Below are 20,459 nucleotides of genomic sequence, written 5' to 3'. Positions count from 1 at the left end.
CTCCCAACTTCTGCCTGGCAGGGGTAAGGTAAGAATCCAAATTGCTGCCTTCTGGTCTGTGTGGTTTGGCGATACTGCCAGTTTTACTTGAAAATACACAGACTTGTATTTATATATTATCTTATCACACCACTCAGAAATACATCAAAGCATTCCACATACAATTAGTTACTTTGCAATGACGTGCTATATAGACGAGAAATTATGTGAAGAGAAGTTTTTGCAAGCTCACACCCCTGAAGATGTTTATGACTGTCTCAGAGATAAAACAGAACATTGGACAGCACACAAGTTGACCCAAGTTCAAACCCAAAATTTGACTGGTATTTGATTGTTGTCTCCCAAGAGAATTATTCACTTTAATCCAAAGTTGTCCTGGGAGCAAAAAATGCTCAAATAGAGATTCTCTATTTACATGCCTGAAACACACAGCATCATTCATCACTGATATCATTGAATTGAGTAAATATATCAATGAACTGGCTGTATGATGAAGGATGATATACTTGGATTATTTTATGGGATTAGGAAGAAGTGATGAGTAAAAGGTCAGAGCTGGAAGGAATCAAACCTGTTGTAGGACAGGAAGAGTCAGAGACAGATGTCATGGCAATGGAGGGATGTGAACACAGGGATGAGTATTTCAGATCAGAGGCATTGACGAACCATTACAGCTCAACTGAAACAGAGTTGTGTTGATTGAATGGATCTTGGTGCAGGATAAGATACTTCAGGCAGCACGTTTAGCAAGGAATGTTGCCCCATGCTAGAGATTTGAGCTGCAATTGGATGCTTGTTGCTAACCTGTGCTTACAATCACCCCTTATTACGTTTGCCAGATGCAGAGTGGAAATATGTTGTGATATTTTTGCTCATTTACTTTTAACGTGAGGGTAATAATTGTCAGTGAACTGTAACTATGCTCATTTATCTAGGCAGCAAAAGGCATTTCAGGCTTATATGATGGAGCAGAGGTAGTACTGGGTCCCGATTCTTCCTTTGGTCTAGAAGAAGTTCCAGCTGAGCATCAGTTCATAAACCAGAAGATGAGACCTGGTTCAGGAACTCTGTCTTTACGTGTCATTCCTGATGGTCCAACAAGAGTGTTGCAGGTAATCTGCTCCTCATGAGTAAGTGCAACTAAAATATATGATGTGTTATCAAACTTGCTTATCTTACGCTAGAAGTTAATTTTCTTGGCTAAATACTGTATTTGTCCTTGCATCATGGCTCTGCTGCCAAAGACGAAAAAACATTTTCTAAACCGTTGACAATTTTATTTCTTAAAAAAAGCTTCCTCACCCTTCCATTCTTGCTGGATCCAACCTTCTCAAATCCAATGTCGCTCATTTTAGTCTCCTCAAAATACATAACTGGTATCAGAGCCTATTTATTTGAACATGCTCCTGTTGCATTAAACTAATTTGTAATCACCTTAAGTTGATTCTTCCCCAACCCATGCCAGTGATTCTTCTACGGTGGCTCAGTGGTTAGCACTGCTGCCTCACAGCACCAGGGTCCCAGCTTCAATTCCAGCCTGGGGCAAAGGTCTGTGTGGAGTTTGCACATTCTCCCTGTGTTTGCGTGGGTTTCCTCCGGGTGCTCCAGTTTCCTCCCACAGTCCAAAGATGTGCAGGTCAGGTGAATTGGCCATGCTAAATTGTCCTTAATGTTAGGTGCATTAGTCAGAGGGAAATGGGTCTGGGTGGGTTACTCTTCGGAGGGTTGGTGTGGACTTGTTGGGCTGAAGGGCCTGTTTTCCACATTGTAGGGAATCTAATCAAATCTAATCTTCCAACTCTTGACAATCTTGGGTTGTCTGACATCAATTGTCTTTTCATCATTATCATGCTATCCCAGTTGTTCTCCACCCATTACTAAAAATGCCTTTTCCTTGTACAGTGGTCCAGTCAGTTTCCATTTGTCACTAATTTTCCCTCCACTTGAAAAAAACTATTCCTCCCACTACACTTCCTCAGATAAAATATGTCACACTTGAAACACGATATAATATTACAGTTGGGTTTATCCTTTGTCAAAAATAAGTCTGTTTATTCCGTTGCTAATTATGCCTGATCAACAATTGGCTCTGTTACATTGAAAACTATCAGCACTGCTTCCAATTTCAATTTTCACCCATCTCTCACTTCTATATGGTTCCTCCATACCTCTTACCAACATGGTTCACCCATAACCCTTCCCTTTCCTTTCTGGATTTCTTCCCATTCACTTGACAATGAACATTCCACAGACATCTGTGGAATCCCACAAATACTTAGATATATTTCAACTTGCAATGGTTTCTGCAAAGACACCATTCTTTTCTCCCTGTTTCATTATCTTTGTTGTGTTTGGCCTAATGACTGCACTTTCCTCACCAGAGTTTCAAAACTATTCTACTTCGTTCTCAGTCAAGCCTCTACATTAGTGATTAAAAGGGTTCTAAGTGACATTAGCCCTACATCTATCTCTTATTATTTTATGGGCTATGTGCATCACTGACAAAGCCAGCATTCCTAATTTCTCTTGAACTGAGTGGTTTGCCAGGCCATTTCAGAGATAGGTTAAGATTCAACCACTTTACTGTAGGTCTGGAATCACATGTAGGGCAGACTGGGTAAAGATTATTAAGTTCCTCTCTAAAGGGCATTAGTGAACCAGTTTACAACAATTGATGATAAATTTATGGTCACTGTTACTGAAACCGATTTTACATTAGAGATTTATTAATTAGTTGCCTGATTATCTGCCTGATTTCCTCTATCTGTGATCAGATCCCTCTTCTCATGGCAGGAAAATTACTTCTCTTTGCTTGTTTCATGTCTGCCCTACAGCCTGAACATTCATCAGATTATTTTGTCACTCTGCCTTCACAATTCCAATGCTTTACAATGCTTCCTTTCCTCCATTGTTTCCAGATTACCTTTGTTTGTGCTTCCTGCATTCCAACTTCTAACTTGCCTTTCTCAGCATTGTCACATGCAACAACAGATGTAGTACTTACTCATTCAGCTTCCCCAACTCTAAAGATCATGTTTCCGTTCATACCTTCAGTGTGAGATGCACAGTATTTCCTCCCAATATATTGCTGTGTATTATTAATATAGTTCTTGTCATTCATTTTACATTAATGCACCCAAACGCAGTTTTGCTGACCACTCTACCCACAAGTTTTGGTTCTGCCCACAAGTGACCTTGATATACTTTGGCATTTTAGGCACTCTTTCTTATTGTTCCAAATTCAGGAATAGTAGGGCATCTGTTCCTGGCCACCAACTTGGGTAACTTCAGATCTGGAAATCATCTTTATTTAGTTTACAGTGCAGGCCTTTATTTGCACGGACAAACTTGTTCATTGCATTGAGTTTTGATACAAACTTTTTATCTGAATGTAGTTTTCACCAAAGATGTCTGCTTTTCTTTTCATAAGTGATGAACCAGCTTGTGCTTTCAGCACTTTATTTTTCATTTCTGAGCTCCTACCTTATAGAGTTCATCCTGTTCACTTTTTGATGCCCCTCTTTTTCTTTGCATGGTCCTCTCTTGTTTTTATCACCTTTGCTTTTGCCTGTTATTTGAATGTCTTTCCATTGCTTCATTCAGTTGAATTTTACTATCTATCAATTTTCTATGAAGTGGGCTGCAATTGATTTTCACTCTATATTTGGCAGGTCAGTCATTTCTTTCTATCTTCCCCCTTTTGTCCATGATAGTACAGATAGGCTTTAGTTCTGAATTTCCCTTGATGATAAATATAACAGCATTTTCTGCATAAGATTGTGAGCAGTTTGTGAATTTCCCAGGTATCTAGTATGGAAAATCTGTTCTCATTATGTTTGTAATTTATTGAAATTACACAAATATCATTGGATCAGATTTGTTTTGACCCAGTCAGTGATTTTTCTGATTTGGTCTTTTGACAAAATTGGACTTGTTACAGATCACTGACCAACAGCATCGCAGAACAAATCGCTCCCTCACAGGAAGTGAGGACTGTCCAGTAGAAATCGGTGAAATTCGGAAGTTAAAGAACTTGGAAGCTGATCGAGAATTAGAGGTGTGTGAGGGTTTCATTCCGATTTTTGCTTTTAGTCTGTCAAGGCCTTATGTTAATTTTCTGTTCATCAAATGTTTTCAAAACTCCTAGCTGTTAGATAAACATAAACTTGATGATCTCGTAAACAAAATCTGAATTTAAGTAACTTAAAATATGAAGAACTATTAATCAAGTGCAATTTCCATACCATTGTATCTGCAAACCTACAGCGAACAATGACACTCACTCCAACCTAGGCATTTGTAAGAAAGAATCATCCTTGATACAAGAGATTGCCAATTGTAGATCTGTACCGTATGAATGTATGGTAGTTAATGATAACTGAAAATATATGTCCTTTCTCACTGGGATATGAAGCAACAAGACTGAGCTCGTAAAAATGAATTTTAACACATTGAAGTTAGTAATTTTCGATAATGAGCTGTTTTGTACTTAAATGGACTATGTCAAGAAGAATATATGCAAGAAAACTCTCTTTTCTATACTAAGATTGTGGAAAATGATCAGGAAAATACTACTTAGAGATCAGTTAGATTGAGGACTATTTTACTGCAGGATGAACATGAGATAGAATTTTTTTTTTAAAGAGAAAGTAGATAAAAATCTGAAGCAAAGATAAAGGGCTATGGATCCTGCGTAAATCAGTGGGAATAAGCTAGAGTGGATACGAGTATGTTTTGACTGAACAGCCTACCACTTCTATGAAATGGTTTTAGGTTCACTTTACAATGCTTCATGGTTCACAGAGCACTCTTTGACAGTATTCATGCATCCTCTGATGTAGTCCAGGATGGATTTAGTTTAGCACAACTTCTGTAAAGTAATTTGGATTTATGGGAGCTCAGCTATGGATTAACTGGCACTAGTGTTTCCTAACACATTACTTCAAGAGAAAAAGAGCTGACGACATTTCTGATCTATATCACATATATCTGTGTGGGCCAATTTCCCTTATGCTGTTCCTCTCCACAGATTGATAAATGAACCATGCAAAAGCCTCTGTGCCTCAGTGAATAAATTGTGCAGTATCCGATATGAACTATCCAAATTTTATTCCTAGTCTTTGGTTTAATAGTTTTTGGTTTAATAGTCTTTGCAACTATACAGTAGTCACTATTGGGTAAAGATGTAATCAGGTTGATTTTCTGGACCCCTGACATTCATTGAGAAGGGTCACATGTAGGTGAGATATTAAAAGATTGTCAGTCTGATACGATGCCTTAGGAAAATAAATAATCACTGACATTACTGCAGGAGTTCCTCGGGGTTGTGTCCAATACTCACCATCTTCAGTTGCTTGATCAATGATTTTCTCTCCATCATAAACTCAGAGGTGGGCAGTCACTGATGATTGCGCAATGTTGAGCACTATTCACAACTCCACTTTCCTGGATGAGTGAAACTCCAAGAACACTCGAAGGACAAGGGGCAGCAGATACATTGGAATGACACTGCCTGCCCACCAGGACATTCACCATCTTGTCTTGGAAATATATCACCGTTCCTTCAGTGTTGTTGGGTCAAAATCCTGGAACTTCCTTCCTATTGTCACTGTGGGTGACCCTATACCATATGGACTGCAACTGATCAAGAATGCACCTCACAACCGCCTTCCTTAAGGGCAGTTAAGAATAGGCAAATGCTGGTCTTGCTGTGATCCCACGTACCATTAATGAATAAAAGTAAATAATTTTAATTGATTCAACCATGGAAAATAATTGTCTTCAGTAACAATGTTATGGAATTAAATATAGTCCCCATTTTAAATGGTATCTTTCACCATGCTTTAACTTTGCAGGTTTTAGTGAAGTTGGATGGAGGAATTGGTTTGTCGCTGGTTAACAAAGCCCCTGAAGAGTTGGTGTTTACCACATTAACAGGGATAGATGTTCATTACACACAGACAGCCACTAATCAATTGCTGGAAGTCAGTATTCAGGATATACAGGTAATGAAGCACCTCTTAGCAATGCACAAGACAGCATGGGATTTCAAGGTACAGGTCCAAGCCCAGGGAGGGGAGTAACAAATTACTCAGGTGACTGGTTGAGAGAGAAACATCAAAATGGGCAGCTGGTGGTGAAACAATGAGCAGATTTGTTGTATCTGTATGTAGTTGTGAATTTCCAATGGTTCAGTAAAGCAGAGAAACTTTGAAGTCTGCAGTCAAGCATAGGGCAGTGGGATTAGTTTTGGATTGCAGTAGCAAAGGGCCACAAGAGGTGCTCTCTGTCCTGTAAATTGTTATAGCTGTATTAAATTATTTCTGACAGCATTATGATCAAACAGACTGCCAAGATTTGCTATCTAAATTCAACTTGATGTTATTGGCATACAAGGGAACGGTTTGCAGCAAGATTACAAATCCCTATAATTTATTTTCTACCCTTCATAGGCTCACACTTTTTTCTTGCTCTTGGGAAGTGGTTCTAATAGAACACATCTTCACTGAAAACTATCTGGAGGGGCTTTTGGCAATTTTAATGGCCCTTTAAAAAGTCAATATTTGTTGCTCTCCCTGATTGTCCTTGAACTGAATGGCTTGTTAGACTATATCATTGGGCAGTTAATCAAACCATATTGTTAGGCATCTGGACCCACGATTGGGTCAGACTATGAAAAGGTAGCTGCTTTCTTGGACTGACAGACATTCATGAACAAGGTGGGTTTTTATGATGATTGACTATAGTTTAACCACCACCATCTGGATCAGTGGTGCTGGAAGAGCACAGCAATTCAGGCAGCATCCGAAGACAGGCAAAATCGACGTTTCGGGCAAAAGCCCGTTTCCTGATGAAGGGCTTTTGCCCGAAACGTCGATTTTGCCTGTCCTCGGATGCTGCCTGAATTGCTGTGCTCTTCCAGCACCACTGATCCAGAATCTGGTTTCCAGCATCTGCAGTCATTGTTTTTACCTCGTTGATTTTAACCACCACCAGTCTAGTTTTCAATTTCAGATTTTATCAATTGTATTTAAGCATTTATTTGGAAATTTGTCTTTTCATTTAAAGAAAATGAACAAAATTTTTGTTTTATTATGAAATATTAAATGTTACTAAGACTGTTGTTTCTGTATTTCACAAGATTGATAATCAGCTACTGGGGACAATGCAGCCTGTGATGCTCTCTCTGACCCCCAACAGTCTTGAAAGTGAAACAGATAGTGTTGAAACAGGTCCTGCTGTTCAGATCAATGCAATGAAGATCCCCAGCAAGAGCGCACTGACTGAACTCTTCAAGGTGAATGCCTAGTAATGCAGCTGTTTTAAAGTATTTTGAATACTGAAATATTCAATATTATATGGTGAAATGTACAGTGACAGCACAGAAACAAGCCACGTGATCCAACTTATCCAATATGATCCAACTTCACATCAGCTTCATCTTGCCCCTCTTCATCTAACTCCATCAACAACTTTAATCCTGAGTTTACACAGTCTTTCAATACAAATGAGATCTGATTCAAACGTTTATTCTGGAGGTTAATGTTCAGTTTCTGGAGTTTCATTGTACAAGCTCCACTGTTTTATCTTCAATGCTAAGCTATTTTGAATATTCAGTAGCTTCCAGTAAAGAAGAACAGCCTCCATGTCCCAGTTGTTTCATTTGCAGAGGTACGACAGGGTGTAAAACTCAGCCATCTGGACTCAAAGTCCTCAGGTTTGATCCTGAGGCTCAGTGAGCTGATCTTAGTTGGGACACCGATTGTGAAGCTGAAGTTGGCCTTAGCATGCTAAGTCAAGGAACACTTAGCCAGGGTTTCTGCACCTGCCCAGAATCCGGTGGACCTGCAAGAAAATGAGCATGAATAGGACTAGATTGGGCTATAATGCAGTACATTACTGATGAGGGGCTTATGCCGGAAATGTTGATTCTCTTGCTCGTCGGATGCTGCCTGACCTGCTGTGCTTTTCAAGCACTGCACTTTTCTTGACTCTGAACTCCAGCATCTGCAGTCCTCACTTTCTCCTGTCGTGCAGTACAGTTGATGAACAACCTGTCACCATGTCACATTGCGCATGAAACATACTGGAGGCCTCCCACCACTTTGAGAGGAGAAAAGTCTTTTCAGAACCCAATTTTGTCCATTTCTTGTGGCCACCAGGTGGCAAACATGGGCTGCAAGATTTACCTAAACGTTATCAGTGGAGGTGGGAATAGGGATTTGAGGCATAACCAGGTCAGCCATGATCTTATTGAATGGTGGAGAAGGTTTAGGAGGCCAAATGGCCTATTCCTGCTCAGAATTACTATGTTCATAAAACGTTCATGCACCTGGAATCTGAAGCGCCCAACCCTCCCACATCTTACACGTCTGCTTAACCATCCACGATCTAGTTAGTCAACCATTGATACAGAAGATGTTGCTTAACCCTCAAGACAGGGGTCAACACAACAATATCTGCAATTCCTGGAAACATCTAGCATTGGTGAAGATAGCTATTCAAATTCATTTAAATTGAGGCCTGTTACTCTTAAAAAGATTTGGCATACTACATTGCAATTTCTTAATCACAAATCTCCAATTTCCTTGGTGTTGCCACTTTCTTTAATATTAATTTGTACAAAGATGTTATTGCATATCTCTATAGCAGGTAGGAGTTGAACCTGGCCCTCTGTCTCAGAGGTAGGACACTGCCCCAAGAGCTTTGAACCCCGATGGGGTTTGTTTTGAATTTTCTAATCTACCCCTTCAGAGATGCTATGATACACGTCAAGAGCGGGTGGGACTTGAACCCAGGCCTCCTGCCTCACAGGTAGGGACATTGCCACTGTGCCACAAGAGCCCTTAGAACATTAACCTAGCATTCTGAATGGTTAGTCCAGTGACATTATCACTATGCCACTACCTCCACTTGCTTATGATGTAATTTTTATTTCAGCTATTTCTCTAATCCACCTGTTAAGATGCTTTGCACACCTCTGGAGCAGGTGGGAATCGTATCTGGGCTTCCTGGTTCAGAGGCGGGGACGTTACCAATGAAATTCTGCACTTTGATTAAGTGCAGGTGGCAGTTCATTCCAGGGCTGTACATACTTTCTAATCAACCTGTTCAGAGAAGTTATTGCATCCATACAATCAAAACCATCAAAAAATATTTTTTTTCTAATAAGTCCTTTCACTGGCAGATGTTGATCTTGCAGGTGATGTCCATGCTAGATTCATTTGAGTAATTACAACGATGGTAAACAAAGAGCTTTGAACTTAATTAGAGCAATTATTTTAATACCATTTCCTGTCTCTCCAGTATTCTTCCTTACTTAAACAAAATGCTTCCCGTTGACAATGCAGATGCCCTGATATTTCACCCAAAAGTGGCCAAGCTTACTTTTTGTCTTGGCTTACATATTATCAGCAAGCAATTTGACTTGAAGGGTATCACAGCTGAGCCCAGTCCTACTTGCACTGTACATTGGCATACCAGCATTTTTAGTGGGGTTACTGAATTGGAATTAAGCATGAACCTTGGCTGACTCCCTTCCCCCCAACCCCTTGGGCTGTAGTAATGAGGCCAATTACACTTCAGCTGCTGCCTTGGCTGAAGTCAACTAACTCAGCACAAGCTGGAAATCGAATGTAGCAGTTCAACTCACCAGGAATCAAACTTCTAACTGCAGAAGTTGGAACCTGTTACCACTTCTGATTGTGCTATATCCCATGACTTTAGCTTTGCTTGTGTTACAAGAACTCTGTCCAACCCCACACACATCACAACTGTGTGAAATCTGACAGGGTTGTAGTTTGTACTGTTTATTGATGCGTCCACAGAATAAATGCAAGCAAGCATGGCATATTTGAGTATTTCAAGTAATTGCAGGGATTCCTACACCACTCACCTCGGGTGCAGTGTCTGGCCTTTTAGATTAGACCACCTGAAATTATGGCCTAATTCTGGATGCATGGGCATTTTATAGAGTATTGGAGTGCATCATTTTCTTTTGTCTTAATCTGCTTAGATAATATATCTCAATGCACAAAATTGTGTATCCACATACCCTGTTATCTTTGTTAAGTTCCCATTTGGCCTATTGGGCCACAGGGAGTTACATCAAATTCAGAGCAGGTTCTTCCTCGTGTTGAGAGCCAGAAAATCAGTGGGTCTGACACTATTGGGTAACTAATTGCACAGACTTCAGGATTTAAGAACAGATTGCCTTCTCCTGATGATAGGAGAAAGTGAGGTCTGCAGATGCTGGAGCTCAGAGTTGAGAGGGTGGTGCTGGAAAAGTACAGCAGGTCAGGAGAATCAACGTTTCGGGCATAAGCTCTTCAGCGGGAATGAGGCTTGTGGGTTGGGGCTGCGAGATAAATGGGAGGGGGCTGAGGTTGGAAGGAAGGTAGCTGGGAAGGCAATAGGTGGATGAAGGTGAGGGAGAAGGTGATAGGAGAAGGTGAGGGGTGGTGTCGGTTTAACTGCGGAAGATGGACTGTTTCACATATCCGACAAACAGGCAGGCATAGCTGTGTCCCATACGGGTGCCCATGGCTACTCCTTTGGTTTGGAGGAAGTGAGAGGATTGGAAGGAGAAATTGTTGAGGGTGAGGACCAGTTCAGCCAGGCGGATGAGGGTGTCGGTGGAAGGGTACTGATTGGAACGGCATGAGAGGAAGAAATGGAGGGCTTGGAGACCTTCGTCGTGACAGATCAATGTGTACAGGGACTGGATGTTCATGGTGAAGATGAGGCATTGGGGCCGGGAAACAAAAGTCTTGGAGGAGGTGAAGGCGTGGGTGGTGTCACGAACGTAGGTGGGGAGTTCCTGGACTAAGGGGGACAGAACGGTGTTGAGGTAGGTAGAGATGAGTTCAGTGAGTCAGGCGCAGGCTGAGACAATTGGTCGACCAGGGCAGTCAGGTTTGTGAATCTTGGGAAGGAGGTAGAAATGGGTAGTGTGGGGTTCGCAGACAGAGAGGTTGGAGGCTGTGGAAGGGAGATCCCCAGAGGTGATGAGGTTGTGGATGGTCTGGGAGATGATGGTTTGGTGAAGGGCGGTGAGGTAGTGGTCAAGGGGGCAATAGGAGGAGGTGTCTGCAAGTTGGTGCCTGGCTTCAGCAGTGTAGAAGATGGTGCGCCATACTATACTGCTCCCCCCCCCCCCCCTTTTCCGGGTTTGATAGTGAGGTTGGGGTTGGAGTGGAGGGAGTGAAGGGCTGCGTGTTGTGAGGACGTGAGGTTAGAGTGGGCGAGGCGGTCAATGTCACGGCGACGGTTTGAAATGAAGAGGTCAAGGGTGGGTAACAGGCCAGGTGGATGGGGTATGTTGGAGGTGGGAGAAGAGGTCCTCGGTGGGTGGGCAGGTGTATTGGTTGAAAAAGTGGGTTTGGAGGTGCAGGTGGTGGAAGAAACGTTCAAGGTCACAGCATGTGTCGAACTCATTACTCTGGGACCGTAGAGACATAAAGGTTCAGCCCTATGGCTGAACACTTCAACTCCCCCTCCCACTCTGTCAAGGACATGCAGGTCCTGGGCCTTCTCCACTGCCAAACCGTACCACCCGATGCCTGGAGGAGGAACGCCTCATATTCTGCCTTGGGACCTGCAACCACATGGGATAAATGTGGATTTCAACAACTTCCTCATTTCCTCTCTCCCCACATTATCCCAGTCCCGAGCCTCCAACTCAGCACCGCCCTCCGGACCTGTCCATCATTCTCTCCTCTGACTTATCACCTTCTCCCTCATCATTATCTATTGTTTTCTCAGCTACCTTCAACCCCCAACCTCACTCCCCTCCCATTTATCTCTCAGCCCCGACCTACAAGCCTCATTCCTGATGAAGTGCTTGTGTCGATTCTCCTGCTCCTCGAATACTGCCTGACCTGCTGTGCTTTTCCAGTACTGCACTCTCTTCTGATGATATTGTGTTTGTTTTGGGGAAAGATATGGGTAAAAATAAACATTAAACAGAATGCAGAAAATATTTGAAAATGAAAATGTTGAAATCCAAGTGGTTATCATTAATGTGTATTAGATTTGGAGGTTGGTTGCCAAAGTAATAATTTATAATGTTTATTGAATTGACTAATTTAACTGGCTATATTTCTGTCTCTGCAGCATCTTATGATCACGGTGCGGAAACTAACAGTCCAGATTGAAGAGAAGCTCTTGCTGAAACTGCTACACTTTTTTGGCTTAGGGCAGTTGGATCAAGGTACAAAATATATCACAAGTTACTGACCTTAGTTTCTTTACTGGGCAAAAAACTACTATTAATTACCCGATCACATGTTAGTATTGGATTCTGCAGGCTGCACAAAGGTTGGCTGTTACACAATCTTGATGTACTGATGTGTTGTTAGAAGTTGGAATGACTCCATTTGTACTGTTTTCCAAAATTGAGTTCTCCATTTCACCTGGTCTGTCTTTTGAGCATTCTGGATTAGTGGTGCTGGAAGAGCACAGCAATTCAGGCAGCATCCGAGGACAGGCAAAATCGACGTTTCGGGCAAAAGCCCTTCATCAGGAATAAAGGCAGAGAGCCTGAAGCGTGGAGAGATAAGCTAGAGGAGGGTGGAGGTGGGGAGAGAGTAGCATAGAGTACAATAGGTCAGTGGGGGAGGAGATGAAGGTGATAGGTCAGGGAGGAGAGGGTGGAGTGGATAGGTGGAAAAGGAGCTGGGCAGGTCGGACAAGTCCGGACAAGACAAGGGGACAGTGTTGAGCAGGGGGTTAGAAACTAGGATGAGGTGGGGGAAGGGGAAATGAGGAAGCTGTTGAAGTCCACATTGATGCCCTGTAAAACCTGTGTCCACACCTCCTCCCTCACCTCCATCCAAGGCCCTAAGGGAGCCTTCCACATCCATCAAAGTTTTACCTGCACATCCACTCCTATCATTTATTGTATCCGTTGCTCCCGATGCGGTCTCCTCTACGTCGGGGAGACTGGGCGCCTCCTAGCAGAGCGCTTTAGGGAACATCTCCGAGAAACCCGCACAATCAACCAAACCGCCCCGTGGCCCAACATTTCAACTCCCCCTCCCACTCTGCCGAGGACATGGAGGTGCTGGGCCTCCTCCACCGCCGCTCCCTCACCACCAGACGCCTGGAGGAAGAACGCCTCATCTTCCGCCTCGGAACACTTCAACCCCAGGGCATCAATGTGGACTTCAACATCTTCCTCATTTCCCCTTCCCCCACCTCATCCTAGTTTCTAACCCCCAGCTCAACACTGTCCCCTTGTCTTGTCCGGACTTGTCTGACCTGCCCAGCTCCTTTTCCACCTATCCATTCCACCCTCTCCTCCCTGACCTATCACCTTCATCTCCTCCCCCACTGACCTATTGTACTCTATGCTACTCTCTCCCCACCCCCACCCTCCTCTAGCTTATCTCTCCACGCTTCAGGCTCTCTGCATTTATTCCTGATGAAGGGCTTTTGCCCGAAATGTCGATTTTGCCTGTCCTCGGATTTTGCCTGTCCTTGGATGCTGCCTGAATTGCTGTGCTCTTCCAGCACCACTAATCCAGAATCTGGTTTCTAGCATCTGCAGTCATTGTTTTTACCTCTGTCTTTTGAGCAGTCCAGGAGAGGTGATGGAATAGTGCAGGTTGATCTTTTCTATTTTGAGTTTTACAAAAATGAGACTTGATGAGTACTGCCCTCTGTGTTCATAGGATACTGGTCTGGAGAAATGTTAAATTTTCCTTTAAAACTTTAGCCACAAGCAACGGTGGATGCCTGAAATGTTCTACCTGAGCTACCTAAGCTGCACAACAGTAGGTTTTGTCCTCCCACATTTGGGTCATATGTAGCCAGAGTTTTGATTTCCATTTACACAAGAACAAATTACTGATATTGGACTGTAATGTAGTGGAGGTGGTTCAAATAATGTAGGTGATGCATATAAAAGCAGATAACCATATGGAAGTGTATTAACTTCATCTACAATGAATTATTCTAAATAAGCCTAAGAACAACACTAGATTTGTTGCTCAGCCACTGTCATTCACCTTTTCTCAACTAAAATAAAAATGTGTAATTATATAATGTATTTCAGGACCACTATATGTCCATAAGACCATTACAGTGAATGCAGTACTTGTGAAGTATAATTACTGTTATAGGCTATGAAATATAGCAGCTCATTTGCACGCTAATAATTTCATGTTGAATGACTGATACATGTTAACCAGGACACCTGTCCTTAAAGATCAACAAGGTCATCCAAATGTGGAGCCACAAAAGATGGATGAGATTCTAGATGAATATTTCTCGTCAGTACTTACAGTTGAAAAAGGGAAGGATGTTAGGGAGCTTGGTGAAATAAATGGTGATGTCTTGAAGAGTGTCCACATTACAGAAGAGGAGGTGCTGGAGGTCTTAAAATGCATTAAGATAGATAAATAATTGGGAACTGATGAGGTGTATTCCAGGTCTTTGTGGGAGGCTACTGAGGAAAGTGTGGGGCCCCTAGCAAAGATATTTGTATCATCGAGAGCCATGGATGAAATTCCCAAAGATTGGGGAGTGGCTAATGTTGTGCCATTGTTTATGAAAGGCTGCCGGGAAATGCCTGGGAAGTACAAACTAGTGAGTCTTATGTTCCTGTTGGGTAAGTTGTTAGAGGGGATTCTGAGACACATGATCTACAGACATTTGGAGAAGCAAGGACTCACTTGGGATAGACAGCATGGCTTTGTGCGTGGGAGATCGTGTCTCAAATTTGATTAGGTTTTGTGAAGGGCTGACCAAGAAAGTAAATGAGAGCAATGTGGTAGATGCTGTTTACATGGACTTTAGCAAAGGCCTTTGACAAGATACCACATGTTGGGTTGTTGAATAAAGTTAAATCTCTCAGGATCCAGGGAGAGCTAGCCAACTGGATTCAAAATTGGCTTGAAGGTAGAAGGAGAAAGTGAGGACTGCCGTTGCTGGAGATCAGAGCTGGAAAATGTGTTGCTGGAAAAGCGCAGCAGGTCAGGCAGCATCAAAGGAGCAGGAGAATCGACGTTTCGGGCATAAGCCAGAGGATGGCGTTTTTCAAACTGAAAGCCAGCAGTGAGTCACAGGGATCAGTGTTGAGTCCGTTGTTGTTCATCATTTATATAAATGATTTAGATAAGAATTTAGGAAGTATGGTTAGTACGTTTGCAGATAACACCAAGATTGGGGCATTGTGGACAGCAAAGAAGGTTATTTGGGAATGCAGTGAGATCTTGATTAACTGGCCCAGTGGGCTGAAGAATGGCAGATGGAGTTTAATTCAGATAAATGCAAGGAGTTGCATTTTGGTAAAGCAAACCAGGGCAGGAGTTACACTGTTAATGGTAGGGTCCTGGTGAGTGTTATTGAACAAAGAGATTTAGAGGTATGGGTTCATGCTCCTTGAAAATTCAGTCGCAAGTAGACAGGGCAGTGAAGAAGATTTTCAGCATGCTAGCTTTCATCAGTCAGAGTGTGGAGTATTGAAGATGGAACGTCTTGCTGCAGCTGTACAAGACGTTGGTAAGGCCCCATTTGGAGTACAACGTGCAGTTCTGGTCGTCCGACTGTAGAAAGGATATTACTAAACTAGAAAGAGTGCAGAAGAGATTTACTAGGATTCCACCTGGCTGAGAAAGTTTGTGTTTTAAAGAAAGTTTGGAATGGCTGGTACTCTTTTCCCTGGAGCTTAGGAGACTGAGAGTTGATCTTATAGAGATATATACAGTGGAAACTCGATTATCCGAACGAAATGGGCAGGCACTATTTCGTTCGGAAAATGTATTAAATACCTTTCCTCTGGAGCTCCCCATTCAGGAGACTAGCCAACCCCCAAACACCACCGGCCTGCCCACCCCAGCCTTCCAGCACCGCGCCCCCAACCCGGTCCAACACCACCCCCAGCACACAGCATCCAACCCCGCCACATCCCCGTCCCCCGCCCCCAACCCGATCCAACTCTGCCCCCCCCAACCCTGCCCCCATCCCTGTCTGTCCCTGACCCCCCCCATTTAGGTCCCCCACACACATGCATGCGCGTGTGTGCGCGCGCGCACACACACACACACCCCACCCCAAACCAACCAGGCCCCCCCCCCCCCCCCCCCCAATGCTATCCAACCCTGCCCTCCAACCCTGCCCCCCAATCCGGTCCAGCCCTTTGATGTGCTGTTTCTACCGGGACCACGAGATCTCCTTTGGATAATCTGATTTTCGGATAATTAGTATTTGGATAATCGAGGTTCCCCTGCAATATAAGAGGCATAAATACGGTAGCTAGTGGACAGCTTTTCACCATGGTACGGGAGACTAAAAATAGAGGGCACAGCTTTAAGGTGAGCGAGGATAGATAAGAAAAGGGTCCAGAAGTGCAATATTTTCACATAGAGGGTGGCGAGTGTCTGGAATGGCCTTCCAGAAGAAGTGGTTAAAACAAGTACAATTTTGTCATTTAAGAAAGGTACGTGGATAGAATAGGTACGGAGGATGTGGACCAAACACAGGCAAATGGGACTTGTTTAACTTGTGAAAACCGGGCAGTGTGGGCAAGTTGCTGAAGAGCCTGTTTTCATGATGTAGACCTCTATGATGATTTTCAGCTTGGTGTCATGGGATCATTCATGTCCACCAGCGATGGCAATAAAAACTCTATTTAAACCCAGAAAATGTTGGGGAAATTTGGTAACATCTGTGGAGAGAGAAACAGTTAATGTTTCGAGTCCAATATGACTTCTTAAGAACAGAATTTACTTCTCAATAGTGACATTTCTAAATGGGCGCCCAATCATCCTTAGTCAGTAACCAGAAGAATCAGCAAGCATGAGGTATGGGATGTATTCCAGAAGGATGGAACACATAAAGCAAGGAGCAAGTTGCATTTGTATTTCATATTTTAAACTTTGTTTTCTTGATAAGTTTAAAATATGTCCAAAAGGAAAGCAAATGAGTCTTCACCTTTCTTAAGAAAGAAATCCTGTGGGCTCTTCAAAAAGGAATGGCTTTCCAAGATCATTGAAACTGAAATGCCATCTTAACACAGAAACAGAAGGTACAAATTGGTGTGACTTTCACATATGGTGAAACTGATATCCTGCGCACTATTTGCTCTGAAGCAAATGCTGGGTGCAAGTACAACGCTGGGAAAATGTGGTACATTTGGACTATCTAATGCAGCATTTGAGCCAAAAAGTACACATGAATACATGTTACTGGTTACAAAACCAAAACATTGGTGAAATTTTGTATGTCCTTGTGAAAATACCAGGAAATTGAGATGAGGGTGCAGTGTAAAGAGCATAAAAAGACCAGTCCCAAATGGTGAAAGTTCTCATTGATAATGTCACACTTGCCGTAAAGAAGAATGCATCCATGCTTTCTATGTAAGAAATCCAGGATTATGTGGTGAAGTACACACCGATTATTGATAGCTGGTGTGGACAACATTTGAGTTTCTGTGCAATAGCTTCATTATATAGAAATAGTTCCTTGATGAATTATGCAAATCATATTATCATATGTTAATAGATGAAAATATACACATTTTGGTACAAAAAATGTTCACTACATTTTGACCAGAATCTAAACTTGTTTACAAAGTTATTTTTGCACAATATTGAAACTGACTTCTTCTGACAATGTCTCCACTGTGACAGTAACGAAGCAATTTTATTTTAACAATGACCTTGATTTACGGAAGATATTCAGTCAAAGTTTGTTATACAATTCAATACAATACAGCACAGGAACAGGTCCTTCAGCCCACCAAGTCTGCGCTGATTCCTAATCCTTATTTATATCTGCTACATATTGCCCATGCCCAGTATCTATCTCTCTGTTTGCCTCACATTCATGTGTCTACCAAGATTGCTAATGTGCCTCCTTCCATCACCTCTACTGGCATTGCGTTCCAGGCGCCCACCACCCTCTGAAATATTTTCCCACATTTCTCCCCTGAACTTTTCCCCCTCTCACCTTGAACCTGTGCCCTGTTGTAGCTGACTTTTCCACTCTGGGGTGGGGGGGAAATCTCTGACTATCCACCCTATCTATGCCTCTCAATTTTGGGGACCTCTAGAAGATTGACCCTCAGCCTCCGTCTTGCCAGTGAAAACAACCCAAGTTTATCCAACGTCTCCCCGTAACTAAACTCTCCAGACCATACAACATCTTGGTAAACGTTCTTTGCACCCTCTCCAAAGCATCCAAATCCATCTGATAGTGTGGTGATCAGAACTGCATTCAATATTTTTAATGTGGCCTAACTACACTTTTGTACAACTGTAACATAACTTGCCAACTTTTATATTTGATGCCCAGTCCAGTGAAGGCAAGTGTGCTGTATGCCTTTTTGACCATCTTACCCACCTGTGTTGCCGCTTTCAAGGATCTGTGCACCTGTATGCCTAGATCTCTCTGTATATGAATGCTTCTAAGGGTTCTACCATTTATTGTGTAATTTGCACCTGAATTTGATCTTCCAAAATGCTTTACCTCGCATTTATCCAGATTAAACGCTATCTGCCATATCTGTGCCCAAATCTCCCAGCTCTGTATATCCCACTATATCTTTTGACAGTCCACCTCACTGTCTGCAACTCTGCCCATTTTGGTGTCATCCGCATGCTTGCTAAACAGATCACCTACATTTTCCTCCAGGTCATTTATATATATTGCATACAAGTTAGGTTCAGCACTAATCCCTGTGAAACACCACTGGTTACTGATCTCCATTCTGAAAAGCATCCCTTCCACCGCTACTCTCTGTCTTCCATGACCAAGCCAGTTTTGTATCGGTCTAGCCAACTCACCCTGGATCCCACGAGACTCTACCTCTCTACCAGATTGCCATTGGATACCTTATCAAATGTCTTATTAAAGTCCATGTAAACAACACTGCCCTTCCCTCATCAATCATTCTTCTCACCTTCTCAGCAAACTCAAATTGGTGACACATGACCATCCCCACACAAGCCCGTGCTGCCTATCACTAATAGGTGCATTTGCTTCCAAATAAAAATAAATCCAGTCTCTCAGTATCCTTTGGAACAGCTTAAGAGCCTGTAATTTCCTAGATTACCTCTCTTTTTTCCCTTCTTAAACAAGGGAACAACATTGACCATTCTCCAATCCTCTGGAACCTCGCTTGAGGCTAAAGAGGATGCAAAGACACCTGTAAAGGCCCCAGCTGTTTCATTTCTTGCCTCCCACAGTATCTTAGGATAGATCTCATCTTGCCCTGGGGACCTGTCTACTTAATGTATTTCAAGACACCAAACACTACTTCATTATGATTACCTGCCCGAGAGTATTCACACACTCAACATCCCTTATGTCCCTCTATTTGGTGAATACTGATGTAAAATACTCAAAGGATCTTGCGCATTTCCTCTGACTCCACACATAACTTCTCTCCTTTAACCTTGAGTAAGCCTACTCTTTGCTGAAAATGTGTTGCTGGAAAAGCGCAGCAGGTCAGGCAGCATCCAAGGAGCAGTAGAATCGACGTTTCGGGCATGAGCCCTTCTTCAGGAATCTCCTTCTCCTGCTCCTTGGATGCTGCCTGACCTGCGCTTTTCCAGCAACGCATTTTCAGCTCTGATCTCCAGCATCTGCAGTCCTCACTTTCTCCTACAAGCCTACTCTTTCCCTAGCTATCCTATTGCTTCGAATATATGTATAAAATGCCTTGGGATTCTACTTACCCATGCTGGCTAAGGACATTTCATAGCCCCTTTTTTGCCCTCCTTACTCACTATTTGAACTCCTTCCTACTTTCTCTATATTCTTCAAGGACTTTGTTTTTAATTGCCTGGATCTTAAGTATGCTTTTTTATTAAACTAAGCTGCTAATTTGCCCTGTCATCCAGCGTTCCTGAATCCTGCCATTCCTGTCCTTCGTTTTCACAGGAACATAGAGGGGGTTGTCCTGCAGTCAAATAAACTGGTCCTTAAGAGACTTGCATATATCAGATGTGGATTTACCCTCAAACAGCCACTCCCACTCCACATTCTCAAATTCTTGCCTAATGCAGTTATGCCTTCCCCCAAATTAACACCTTCCATCAAGGTCCATTCTTGTCTTTATCCATAAGCATTCAAAATCTTCAGGAATTATGGTCACTATTCCCAAAATGCTCCCCCACTGAAACTTTGATCATCTGGCCGGGCTCATTTCCCAATACCAGGTCCAGTATGGCCCCTTCCCTCATTGAACTATCCACATTCTGTACAAAAAACTCTCCTGGATAGACTTAACAAATTGCTCCTCATCTAAACCCTGGGTACTAAAGCTGTCTCAGTCAATATGAGGAAGTTAAAATCACTGACCAGAACAATGCTGTTATTTTTACATCTTTCCAGAATCTGACAACATATCTCTTCCTTGCTCACCTGCTGGCAGCTTGGAAGTCTATAGTACAATCTGCAGACCTCACTTTCTCCTCCAGCCGATAGTACAATCCCAGCATTGAGATTGCATC

At 42.7% G+C, this 20,459-nt stretch overlaps 1 protein-coding gene across 10 annotated transcripts in view; it reads left to right on the top strand.

The window, feature by feature from the left end:
* vps13d (vacuolar protein sorting 13 homolog D) overlaps positions 1-20,459 on the top strand; it is a 314,700-nt gene that overhangs the window by 193,118 nt on the left and 101,123 nt on the right. For all 10 annotated transcript variants that reach the window (XM_087980553.1, XM_043675642.2, XM_087980550.1 and 7 more), the window contains 5 exons: positions 936-1,112; positions 3,941-4,057; positions 5,856-6,005; positions 7,142-7,297; positions 12,115-12,211. In XM_087980553.1, the coding sequence (XP_087836679.1) occupies positions 936-1,112; positions 3,941-4,057; positions 5,856-6,005; positions 7,142-7,297; positions 12,115-12,211 (697 nt within the window). The remainder of the gene's footprint in view (positions 1-935; positions 1,113-3,940; positions 4,058-5,855; positions 6,006-7,141; positions 7,298-12,114; positions 12,212-20,459) is intronic.

The sequence above is a fragment of the Chiloscyllium plagiosum genome, unplaced genomic scaffold (genome assembly GCF_037043375.1).
Source record: "Chiloscyllium plagiosum isolate Xiang-an unplaced genomic scaffold, Cpla_swu_hap1 HiC_scaffold_37, whole genome shotgun sequence".
NCBI classification, from domain to species: Eukaryota; Metazoa; Chordata; class Chondrichthyes; order Orectolobiformes; family Hemiscylliidae; genus Chiloscyllium; species Chiloscyllium plagiosum.
The sequence above is the reverse complement of the archived record's forward strand: the minus strand, read 5'-3'. Positions and strand labels throughout refer to the sequence as shown.